The sequence below is a fragment of the Myotis daubentonii genome, chromosome 6 (assembly GCF_963259705.1).
Source record: "Myotis daubentonii chromosome 6, mMyoDau2.1, whole genome shotgun sequence".
NCBI lineage: Eukaryota > Metazoa > Chordata > Mammalia > Chiroptera > Vespertilionidae > Myotis > Myotis daubentonii.
In genome coordinates this window covers 70384986-70397425 of record NC_081845.1, presented here as the reverse complement: position 1 = coordinate 70397425, position 12440 = coordinate 70384986, and the positions used below count along the sequence as shown (strand labels likewise).

General features: G+C 37.1%; 1 protein-coding gene across 1 annotated transcript in view; it reads right to left on the bottom strand.

The window, feature by feature from the left end:
* EYS (eyes shut homolog) overlaps window positions 1-12440 on the bottom strand; it is a 1266634-nt gene that overhangs the window by 1134921 nt on the left and 119273 nt on the right. Inside the window, 1 exon segment of the mRNA XM_059702239.1 lies at window positions 8206-8462. Coding sequence (XP_059558222.1) covers window positions 8206-8462 — 257 coding nt within the window.

Below are 12440 nucleotides of genomic sequence, written 5' to 3'. Positions count from 1 at the left end.
TAAAAGACAAAAAAGGTAATAGACCATACCTTCGCTACGCTGCCCATTGGCTAATCGAGCGATATGCAAATTAACTGCCAAAAAAGATGGTGGTTAACCAACAAAGATGGCGGTTAATTTGCATACATAGGCGCAATGATGGGAGGCGAAAGGGGAAGGACGGAAGAACGGTGATCAGAAACCCAGGCGGCAGTCAAGAGCCTGTGGGATCAGAGAACCAGTGCCGCCTTTGCCCGCCCCCCCAGCCAGTGATCGTGATCGGAGGTGCCGCCTTGCCTGTGACCCTGTGATCGCGATCGGGATCAGAGAGCTGGGCCTGGGTGCCACCTTGCCTGTGGCCCCATGATCTGCCATCGCGATTGGAGAGCCGGGCGCAGGCACGGCGGCACCCAGGGACCCCAGCACCTGACATGCAAAGATCAGGGATGAAATGACTTTTCCCAACCACATCTGCAAATATCCTGGGGAGGGCATCACTAAAAATTTCACAACAACTCTCTTACTTGTCAAGGAAGAAAAACGTTGGCAACGGAAACAATCCCTTACATCAAAGTTAAGGTCCCTCTGAGTAAAAAAGAATACTTCTGATGTAAAGAGGGAGCAGGCAAAAATAATAGGTTCTCATGACTTCCACTGAAGTTTGAGCATATGACAGTGTCAAAACAAACATACAAATTAAAACAGACAGTGGACATTCAAATGACCTGAATCAACTGTCACTGTTTGTGCCAATAGCAGCAATGCTTATGTGACAATATAGTTTAACAAACATACAAAACAAGTCACATGATAAGATAGGTTCGGCTTCTAAAGTAAATTGAATATGTTCTTTAAAAATTCTCATGTCCTCCCCTCTGACTATAATTCGTAATTTTCCAATCAGAAAATTACCCCAGGTGATCCAGTGACATGTAGAACTCCAGTAACCTAACTTATTTAAAAAAACAAACATCCCAACCATTTTTAAAATATTTAAATTGATATTTTAGGGTTAAAATTATAGAAGATATTTAGATCCAAATATATTTTCTGAATAGAAAATATTTCAGTTTTTTGATTTAAAAAAATAAACATAAAAAATATATAAGTGACACATTTTCCCAAGGAACTCTGAATTAGTACCTTTCCCTCTAACTTTCTTCAAATTAAGAGAATCTATGGCGTTCCCTATACTGCATTTTATTGAAAGAAAATAAGACTTTCTAAGAGCATCAAATACATGTTTTCTTACTGACAAACATATATACTCTTCTTTCTCTCTCTCTTTCTCTATCACTCTCTTTAAAATATATTCTCACAGATTCAGAGAGGAAGGGAGAGGGAGAGAGATAGGAACATCAATGATGAGAGAGAATCATTGATCGGCTGCCTCCTACACGCCCTGTACTGGGGATCAAGCCCACAACCCTGGCATGTGGCCTGACCTGGAATCAAACTGTGACTTCCTGGTTCATAGGTTGATGCTAAACCACTGAGTCACACCGGCTGAGCTCAATTCTTATTTATAAATTCATTCCAAGGACATATACATCTTGAAAAGCTTTAGAAGTAGTTTCAAAAAAAACTAGCTTTTAAGTAACAAGAAAACAGTTATAGAAGAAAGTTTAAATTAAAAGAAAAAAAATTGTTTTATTCAAGAGTGGGAACATTCTCCATGAAAATGTGTACCTTGACAGTGGATGACTAGGTGGCCTTATCACACCTTAGGAATTCAAATGCTTTTTACAATGAAAAGAAAGAGAGTTTTATCTCATTTCTCTCCCAGGGTAGATGTCTGACAATAGAAGGTGGACATCAATAAAAGGAGGGGCTTGCACAATCAATCCAGAAAGTCAGCAATCTATGAATAATCCAGAACTGAGTATTTATCTCCTGTGCCACACACCCTCCCTCCCAGCCAGTGAGCACAATAATTACTCTCAAGTCAAGCTAAGTGCCCCCCAGTCACAGTGGCCCAATGCTGACATACAAAGCATACAAATAATTCTCACTCTGGCATAAAAGTGACAACTTTCTTGGAAGAAAAGAAGATACTGTAAATTTCTCAAAGTCTTCCTGAAACATTTTTTAAAGTAATTTTTACTGCTTTAGAAAAAATGCATACATGGCAAACCATCTGTAATAAAAGGCCCATTCTATAAAATTTTACCTGGTCCTATTCATATCTGCAATCATAATCATATTTACAGACAAATATATCTATACTAATAAAAGAGTAATATGCTAATTAGACTGGGAGACCTTCCAGGAGACCTTCCAGATGTTCTTCTGGACAAAGCCATGGTGGCGGGGCCAAGGTAGAGGCGGTTAGAGGCCAAGAGGGGAGGGCAGTTGTGGGTGATCAGGCTGGTGGGGGGCAGGGCCATTGGTGGTAAGCAGACCAGCAGGGGGGCCAGTTGGGAGCAAGCAGACCATCAGTGGGGGGTCAGTTGGAGGTTATCAGGACAGCAGGGGGGCAGTTTAGAGTAAATAGGCCAGCAGGGGGACAGTTGAGGATGAGCAGGCCAGTGGGGAGGGAAAGTAGGGGCAAGCAGGCCAGCAGGGGGGGCAGTTTGGAGTGATCAGGCTGGTGGGGGGCATTTGGGGGCAAGCAGGCCGATGGGGGGGGCAGTTGGGGGCGAGCAGGCCGGCAGGCAGAGTGGTTAGAGGCAATCAGATAGGCAGGCAGGCAGGTGAGCGGTGAGGAGCCAGCAGTCCCGGATTGCGAGAGGGATGTCCGACTGCTGGTTTAGGCCCGATCCCTGTAAACTGGCAGTAGGACATCCTTCGAGAGGTCCCAAATTGGAAATGGTGCAGGCCAGGCTGAGGAACACACCCTCCCCCATGCACGAATTTCATGCACTGGGCCACTAGTATATAAATAGAAAACCTGTACAAACACATTTTCATATATTTAGATAAAGCACACATAAATGTAGAATAAGTATTTATAACAAATATCTATTTGATCTAATGAAGATGATTGTTTCAATAATTAAAATATTTTGTTTGTTTCATTTACTTCAACAATATGGGAATCTAGTCAATTCCACCAGCCTGTGAAGAAAAGTATCCCTGACGGGAGTGCCTTCAGCCTTGAAGACAGCTTTTGAAGTTGTAACTTTTGAACATAAATATTTCTCTTTTGATATTATTGATAGCAGATTATCTTACCTAATAAAAGAGAAACATGCAAATTGACCATGCCTCCACTACACTCACAAGCCACACCCACCAGCCACACCCACAAGCCAATCAGGAGTGAGTATGCAAATAAAACCAACCAAGATGGCAGCAGCCACAGAGCTGGAGCGAACAGGAAGCTTGGGTTGCCCCCGGCGATGGAGGACTCTGCTCAAGGCTATAAAATTTCAATTATAGAAGATACATAAATCCCAGATACCTGCTTCCAGCCACTGTGGCCTCTGCTCAAGGAGGGTCTGGGAGACTGGGCTGCCCGGGGCCCTGGCCAGCCTGCAAACAGCTATCAGCCCCTCACCCAGGCTGCCCCACGCCCCAAATCCAGCAGTCCCGGATTGCGAGAGGGTTGTCCAACTGCCAGTTTAGGCCTGATCCCTGTAAACCGGCAGTAGGACATCCTTCGAGGGGTCCCAGATCAGAGAGAGTGCAGGCTGGGCTGAGGAACACCCCCTCCCCCGTGCACAAATTTCATGCACCAGGCCACCAGTCTATAATAAAGAATAATTTTCTATTGACTTGCACTAAACATGTAAAGCAAAGGAAAGTTATTTCTAGGAAAATTAATAGTAGGTTCCTTATCTTTATTTAAAAGTTATGCCTGTGATACTGAACCTTGGGGCTGTTGCATATTAACCATTAATATGACTCACAAAACTTCCATTTTGACATTATTTGTCCCAAACTTGGTTTTAACTACTCATTCTTCAGGTTAGAGAAAACAAAACAAAACAAAAAACACAAAGATTGGTATATGCAAAAATCTTAACGTGTGACTTATTTAATATTTATAAAGCATATTTTCAATTTTATTTAAATTCATTTAAATAAAAAATCAAATCCTGAGTAATGAGTAGAAATTCATTTAAATTTAAAAAAATCCTAAATAATGAGTAGTATTTTTTCTTTTAAAAAACTAAAAATGCTTTGAATAAAAAGAAAAAATACCAAAATTAGTTTTCAGTAACAGGTTACCTATTTATGCTGTGTAGTTTCACATCAAAATTAAGGCACACATGTTTTTAATGCTTTGTAGTCTTGGACTTCTTGATAGTTGATGTGATTAGAAATAGATACTGGGGTTTATAGGTTGGTGGGGTTTTTTTTGTTTGTTTTAATGTTTGGTGGAAGTTGGTTTATTGATATTTTTTTAACAACAGTGGGAAAATTTTTAAAAATGAAATTAAATAAAGCCTGGAACAACTAAAGGAGTCTTATAGCCATGTTACCACTTTCTGTTAATATATTGGGTTTCTCTCAGGGAGCTCAAGATCCATTCAATATTTCTCATTAATGTGGGACAAGCAGAAAAAGAAGAAATATAATACCAACCTATAGAATGGAAAATTGAAAAAGAAGTACAGTGCTCTGTCACGATGATTGTCTCTAGCTGAAACAAAATCAAAATCCACTTCTCCTTTAGCTACTTTGGCCAATAGTGGTTGACATTTATGCTTATACTAGAGGCTTGGTGCACAAAATTTGTGCACTCGGGTGGGGCAGGCCCTCAGTCTGGCCTATGCCCTCTCACAGTCTGGGAGCCCTCAGAGGATGTCTGACTGATGGCTTAGACACACTTCTCATGGGGAAAGGGCCTAAGTCAGCAGTTGGACATCCTTAGCACTACTGCAGAGAAGGGAGAGGTTCCTGCCACTGCCACTGCGCTTGCCATCCATGAGCCTGGCTTCTGGCTGAGCGGTGCTCCCCCTGTGGGAACGTACTAACCACCAGGAGGCAGCTCCTTTGTTGAGCGCCTGCCCCCTGGTGGTCAGTGTGCATCATAGCAACTGGTCATTCTGCCGTTCAGTTGCTTTAGCATTTTATTATATAGGATTTTAATTAGAGGCCTGGGGCATGGATTCGTGCGCCAGTGGGGTCCTTTGGCCTGGCCTGTGGGGATCGGGCTGAAATCAGCTCCCTGACATCCGCCAAGGGGTCCCAGATTGTGAAGGGCACTGGCCAGGCCAAGGGACCTGACCGGTGCACGATCGGGCTGGGGAGGGATGATGGGAGGGGTCCAGGGCATGTCCAACCCATCTCACCCAGTCCCAATAGGCCGGACCCCAGCAGCAAGGTAACCTACCAATCAGAGTGTCTGCCCCCTGGTGGTCAGTGCGCATCCTAGTGACTGGTCAAACGGTTGAACAGTTGGACACTTAGCATATTAGGCTTGTATTATATGAGATTGTGTTTGAATACTCCACAGTGTACAAATGAACTCAGCATAAATGATAAATATATCAGAATAAATATCTTGTGTAATATAAATTTATTTGGCCCCTTCCCCTGGGAAGTTAATTTGTACTACTTCTGATGAAAAGCTGCTCATCCTCCTTATTACAAGATAGTTATTTTATAGTACTTTAATATAAATGCTTGACCTTTAGAAATCTAGTTCTTTTGGAGAACATCCCAGATGTTCATACAGTTAAAACCAACGTTGAATATTTTGTGTTGCCAGATCACTAATTAAATTCCTGCACATAACCTTTTTCTTCCTGAAATGCAACATTTACTAAATTATTTTATAATTATGCAAACATCGGTTTGCATAGCTTTTGCATTTTAATGGTTTAGGTTAAACCAGACTTTAGAATGAAATGAGAATCTGAAAAAAATGTGTAGTTCTATAGCTAAAGAGCTGTTGTCCAATCACATTAACAACACTGCTGTCAGTGAGGCTGCAATTCCTTTGTCGTTTTAAAAGCTACATATTTTCTGTGTATTTTTTTGGAGAAGTTTAAGTATAAACCCACAAAGGATAGATAGAAATCTTCCAGAGCAACAAGCACCTAAGTGCCCTCTTTCCCATTGCTTTTTCTTTAATATTACCTCTCAAATATGGTAAAGATTAACAAAGAAACAAAATTAAAGAAAACGAAGAGCAAAACATTGCCTCAAATAAAATTATTACTCTGTGACAATTAAAATTTTAAATGCCAAAATGATATTAATAATTATATCAAATAATACAAGTTAGTAAATTGAGTAAATAAAACCCTGGAAGCTGTTAAGATTAGAGAACAACTAACCTTCCTAAAAGCAATAAACGATATGTTTATTTTTTAATTGCTAACAAGCTTAGAAATTTTTGCATCCTTTTAAAACACGTTATTTTAAATATTTTAGAGTATAACATAAGAAGGAGCATTTTTCATGTTTTTGTAAAAAGTAAACCCAAAACTGTAAGACTGAAAACAAAACTTCTAAAAACACACAGATCTGATCATAAATTCCTAACAGGGAAGATCATAGTGAGTAGTCATGCCATGGGCATACAATTTCTTTATAAAAGGCTCATCTGTCCATTGTTTCTGTGCATCTAGATTAAAACACTTTTGAAATTATTCTTTTCAGACCCTTCTCCTAAGACATAACCACTCTCAAGAGAGCAAATTCCCTGTTACTGTGCGACGAGTTTAGAAGTAGGGCTGATACACACAAAGTTCTTTCCAATTTCCTCATAGAAAATACCAGTCTTTTGGATCATATAGGCTGATAAATCTTAAATTGAGTTTAATTTGAAAAGTAAATTAAAAGTAATCATATTTTTATTCCCAGCTGGGAAGTGAGTTGTACCAAGTTTCCATTATAAACCAATGGTAAGTATTGCATAGGTGTGTCGTTTACCCATATGAAAAACATATATCTATAACACATATTTAATGTTCATATTATTATAACCAAAATACAGTCTTGATAGATAAGATAATAGATTTCTCACTGATTATAAGTATGTACATATGTTTAAGCATATGTATATAGTCTATGCAAACATCAAATGTTTACTCTTAGTAATTATATTAAGAAAAGTAAAATTTAATTTATTCTATTTTATGTATAACTGATGCTTAAGGCTATATAATCACAAAATTTCAGAGGAGATACTATGTTATAAAAACAGATATATATATATATATATATATATATATATATATATATATATATATATCCCCCCCCAGGCAGATAACTGTGTTTCAACAATTCTAGCACACTGTATGCTATTTTATTCTTACTAAGAATATGTTTGGAATGAGAAATATGATGTAATGGTACCAACTTTTTAGCAAGACTACCAGAATTTGTGCACTCAAATATTTTCATCTTTTAAAAGCTAATCTGGATGGCAATATATTTATTCCAATGATAGTGCCATTTCCATTTTTAGAACTTATATTTTTAAATTGCCTCCAAAACTTTCAGCATAGTACTTTAAATATCAAATAGGGAAACTGATTTTCATTTTAAGATGGAAATCCAAATAACTTTTAGAGTTGGGACTGTTCAATAAAATGAAATATCAAACTTAAAAAATATTTTACTGAAAGTTAGTTGTGATTTAAAAGTGACAATATTATTTTCTTCGTGTATGGCTTCCTTACAGCTTTCTCTAAGGCAATTATAATAAAGAATTTTTAAAATGATTATGAACAATCACTTCAATATAAGGCCAAGCATAAACTTGCAAGTAACAAAATTTGAATGCTTAATATCTTACATTTTTATGTCAAAAACTGCTTTACTACTACATAGACACTGTGAATCTCATCTATGACTTTACAGAGGATATAGTATGTTAGTGATTTTATTTTTCAAATCTTATTAATGCTGGGTCATAAAACTGACCTAGAAAATACTGAAACCAACTTTTATTTTCAAACTAAAAAAAAAAAAGGTTCTCAATATGCTTAGGCAGCCAAAGATGAGGTTGAAGGGCAGTACTAAAACTGTTTAGGCAAAATTATTGGGAGGTTATGGAGTCTGTTTTTCTATTCAGACCTTTGACATATACATCATATTGTAAATGGTAGAGCCTGGCCTTATTAGCCTCATTTGCATGAGCCAAGGCTGTGTAGTCAGCAATGTAATTGCATGAAGAAGCAATTCTATTATTCCAAAGTGAATATATTTTTACTTTGCCAAATGAGAAAGCAGGCTACACCACCAATCATTAGACACTTCTGAGTTATGTTAAATAAATGTATTAACATTTCCAATAGAGAATTTGATTTCTCAGGAAATACTTGCCTGTAAATCCAGAGACACACGTGCAGAAGAAATAGCCATTTAAAATGACACTGGTTGCTCCATTTTTGCAGGGCATAGATTTACAATCTTTACTTTCTATTTCACAGATGTTTCTTTCATATATTTGCAGACAGCTACAGTTACAGCTGTGCAAATGGGCCTGGCAGAGGCCATGCAGTGATGTACTCTGGTTTCCTAAGCAATTTCCAATACTGAGAATACAGAATCTGTCGGTATAACCAAGAGAAAAGCTGCATCTGAAACATGCAAAAATGAAAAACTCAATTAGTCATATAAAGTTAACATATTTTAAATGTTTATTGCATGTCTAGTAAAATGCACAGGATAAGAAATATAATAAAGATGGATAGTGTCCACACTTGTCAAAATTTAATTTTGCTTACTGTGCAGAATAATGAATGAAAAGAACTTTTGCTGCAAACAGACCTAGATTCATAGGCAGTTTCTTCCCCTTGATTGCTGCTACTTAAATGTGACCTTGAAAAGTATCATTAACCCCAATGAGGCTGAATGACAGGCTGTATGTGTCTGTATGTGTATGTGGGTGTTTCCAGATTTTTGTAAAAAATATGCCGTAAAGTGCTGTAGTGAGGGCCTAACAATTAGGTTTTGATGTATTTCCACTTTGGCGACAGTGCCTAATGTTAAGCTTTAGATCACCAAGGCATCCGCTTCAATGGCATTGTTTTTAACAAACACATTGCCAGCTACATAACTAGATAAAAAAACAGGCTGCCCAACACATGGAATTCCTATTTGTACAAAGTCCCAGGTAACCCAGATAACTGACCTTTTGTGTGACCCTGCTTTCCCCTTCAGGCATTTAAATTCCTGCTATTACCTTTTAAATTCACAGAAAGAGTAAACTTGTGAAACTTTATGCACCCCCCCCCCCACCCTCGACCCCAAGCCAGGCTGAACCCAGGTCTGCTCTCTGTCTCTTCACCTAAGATGTGACCTTGCCATGTGGCCCGCCTGTGCCTTGTATTCTTCAGGATTTGTGGTAATAAAATTCGTTTTTACTAGGTCCCTGATGGTCGTTACTGAGATTCGGCTTACAACCATGTAAGAAGGGCCAGTCCAGCTGCCACAGGGGCTTTGGTAGGGGAAATGTCTGTGGTTTTCCCAACTAGTAGTACTTGCCCAAGTGAGTGGCCCCGACACTCCTAGCAAAATAGTGAGTGCCTAGGCATTCCTCGTCAATAACATCATTATCGATAGGCTGAGACCTGCACAAAACAAGTTTGAAATATTTAGTCTCATACCTAAGAAAAATTGGTTTTTAATTAATAATAGGTTACTGATAGTATTTATTCACTCACACCTATATTCATCCCATGAATATGCATTTGCATTTTCTATGTGACTGGCATTGACCTAGTCCTAAATGATTTGATATTGAGGTAAACAAACCTCTGATTTTCCCTCAAAAGATGTGCTCTCTTCTTACCCTATCATAATGCTAATAAGTTTTATTTCAGATGCTTGCATACCTCAGTTCCTTAGTAGCCTATAACGTAAGTGCTTTGAAGGCAGGGACAATTGTTGTCTTATTTACATTTAATGCATCTCGCCTAGCATATATGCAAGTATATGCTAGTGATTAGCATAGAGAGAGGACCCAAGAAAATGTGTTCAATGAATAATTATTGAATAAATAAATGAGGTGCTAGAAAGACACTTAGAATTTGCGGGGAGGAGGGGAGGAGGCATGTGATAAGTAGTAGAATATAATAATCCCTGCAGTTGAATTAAATGCAAATATTCTGGGAATTCCTTTTTTTTTTTTCTTTTGTTAATCCTCACTGGGGAAATTTTTCCATTGACTCTTAGAAAGAGTGTTAGGGAAGGAAGGGGGGAGGGAGAAGAAGGAGAGAAACATGGATAGGATATGAATCAAATGGTTGCCTCCCACACAGGCCTCCACTAGACTGGGGATGGAACCTGTGACCTTTCCATGCTCTAACCACTGTAAACAACACTGGCCATGGCTATTCTTAAAAGGAAATAAACCTTATCTGACATGATAAGATGATGAGGCAGGAGTAGTATTATAATATATTGAGGCAGGAGTAGTATTATAATATATCCTGTGTGAGCATACTATTATATATAACATCATTCAAACAAAAATTTTCACTCAATGCAATTATTCATCTAAGGTACAAATGAAAGGCACTAACCAAATATTTTTTGTTTGTAAAGAGCTAGATTACTTTGAATTTTGAAATATCTCTATCCTTGAGTACATGAATGCAATCCATAGATTCATTTTTTTAAGTATTAGTTTCAATAAATTTGAAAATCCTGACAAGACTGCGTTTATAGCAAACACAAAATTAATTCCTATTGTAATTTTAGCTTAGCCAATATTTCCTAGTAGATTTTGATGTACTTTAAGATAATTTTGAAAGATAATCTATTTCATGTAAATCTATTTTAAATACTTGCAGGTTTAATGGGGATAGCAAAACTGGCTATCAACAAAGGAGGAATATTTTTCTGGACTTATTGGCATTGGTTTTTAAACTGTGTTTTCTTCATTTTGTATACACGCACATTTTCAGTGCCTCAATTATTTATTAAATACATTGAACAAACATTCTTGGGTATTCTCTATATACTGTATACTCTAGGTAACACCTTAGATAATGTGGATTACAAGTCATTTGAATGTGATTGTATATTATATAATATAGCCACATTTATTTCTTTGTATATGGCACATACACACTGATAAAGCCTAAGAAAAAGAAAGAAAACATAAGGTGAGAAAAAAACTTAAATCATGGGTGATAATCTTTGTTCTAAAGTGAAGTGATTTTCAAGTATCCTTTGCCAACTATTCAAAGGGCACTTAAGATAATTATATAAACATGTCAATGAGTTGAGAAGAGCAATGTCAAATCACTTTGCTTGTTATTATTAATGAAAATTAACCTACTGAACCTCAGTCATTACACTCTTAAATTTATATGATGGTAGGTGTTTGGAGCTAGCTAGAATGTTAAAGTTCAATTAGTTCAAACCTTTCTACTTGTATTTGTGAAAAACTTAGCCATTTAATGCAATTTGCCAAGGGTCATTGAGATTGTTAATGGCAGGCAGTGTAATTGATGCTTTCATATATTCACAGCGCTGGCCTTGGAGAAGGAACCTTAGTTCTAATTCTTCTTTTCTAACTTAATACATAAGTAAGTTTCTCTGTGCCCTAGTTTTATCATCTGTAAAATTATTAGTACTACATCTATTTCACAGAAGACAATTAAATTTATCCATTACTAAGCAGTAAGACTGTGACCAGCCATAACAAATGTGCATATGTTTACCTGAAATAAAATGACAAAACGCAGTTACTTCCCTTCAATGACCTCTCCCTTGCCCTGTCCCCAAAACAACCAGCTAAAGAAATAAATTTAAAAAACCCTAAGTAAAAACAACTGTCACACTGCATATAAGTCTGCCCATCATGCATTGTTTAACCATTTTTGGTAGATTAATTATTAGCAGTGTTCATTCATTTAAAAGTACTTGGGTTGGTATAGTAAATTACACAAGTGTCCTACATATATTAGTAAGATAATTATGTAGTTGTGTGCCTCAACCATCCCATTTAATCATAATGCTATTTTTTCCATAAATACATATATTTTTTAAAAAGCTTTTCTAAATGGACAGAGACCCTGTGTGAGAATAGGAAGGCCTATCATTTAATTCTTCCTACAATAATCCCTAATTTAATGAAAGCTAAATAAATCAGGAAATAATGCAGCAATAGAAATATATGATCATGGCAAGAGAGTAGGATTTTTGCAGATAGTACGCAGTGGCCATTTCAAGATATATTTTGAAAAAATTACATTATTAACTAATAGATTAATTAAAGGATGTAGAAGAAATTAATTTAGAATGTCTCCTTTTTTTCAGGTCTTAGCAGTTTAGGACTGTACTACCCTTATTACAAGGAAGATTTAGCAGGAGAAAAATTGCAGTAAAACTAGGAATCTGCATTTGGCCATAACAAATTTGAGAAAATTAAACCCATAAGTCTACTAATCAATTGGAAATATCGGCAATATTAGTTATCAGTAACAGTCCCAGAATGAAAAATCAATTTGATTAGATCACCATGCCTGAGAAAATCAGATCTCTAATTTCTGACTTAAATATAGCCCTCATATTTTTTAGTATTCAATTAGTTAACATCTCTCAAA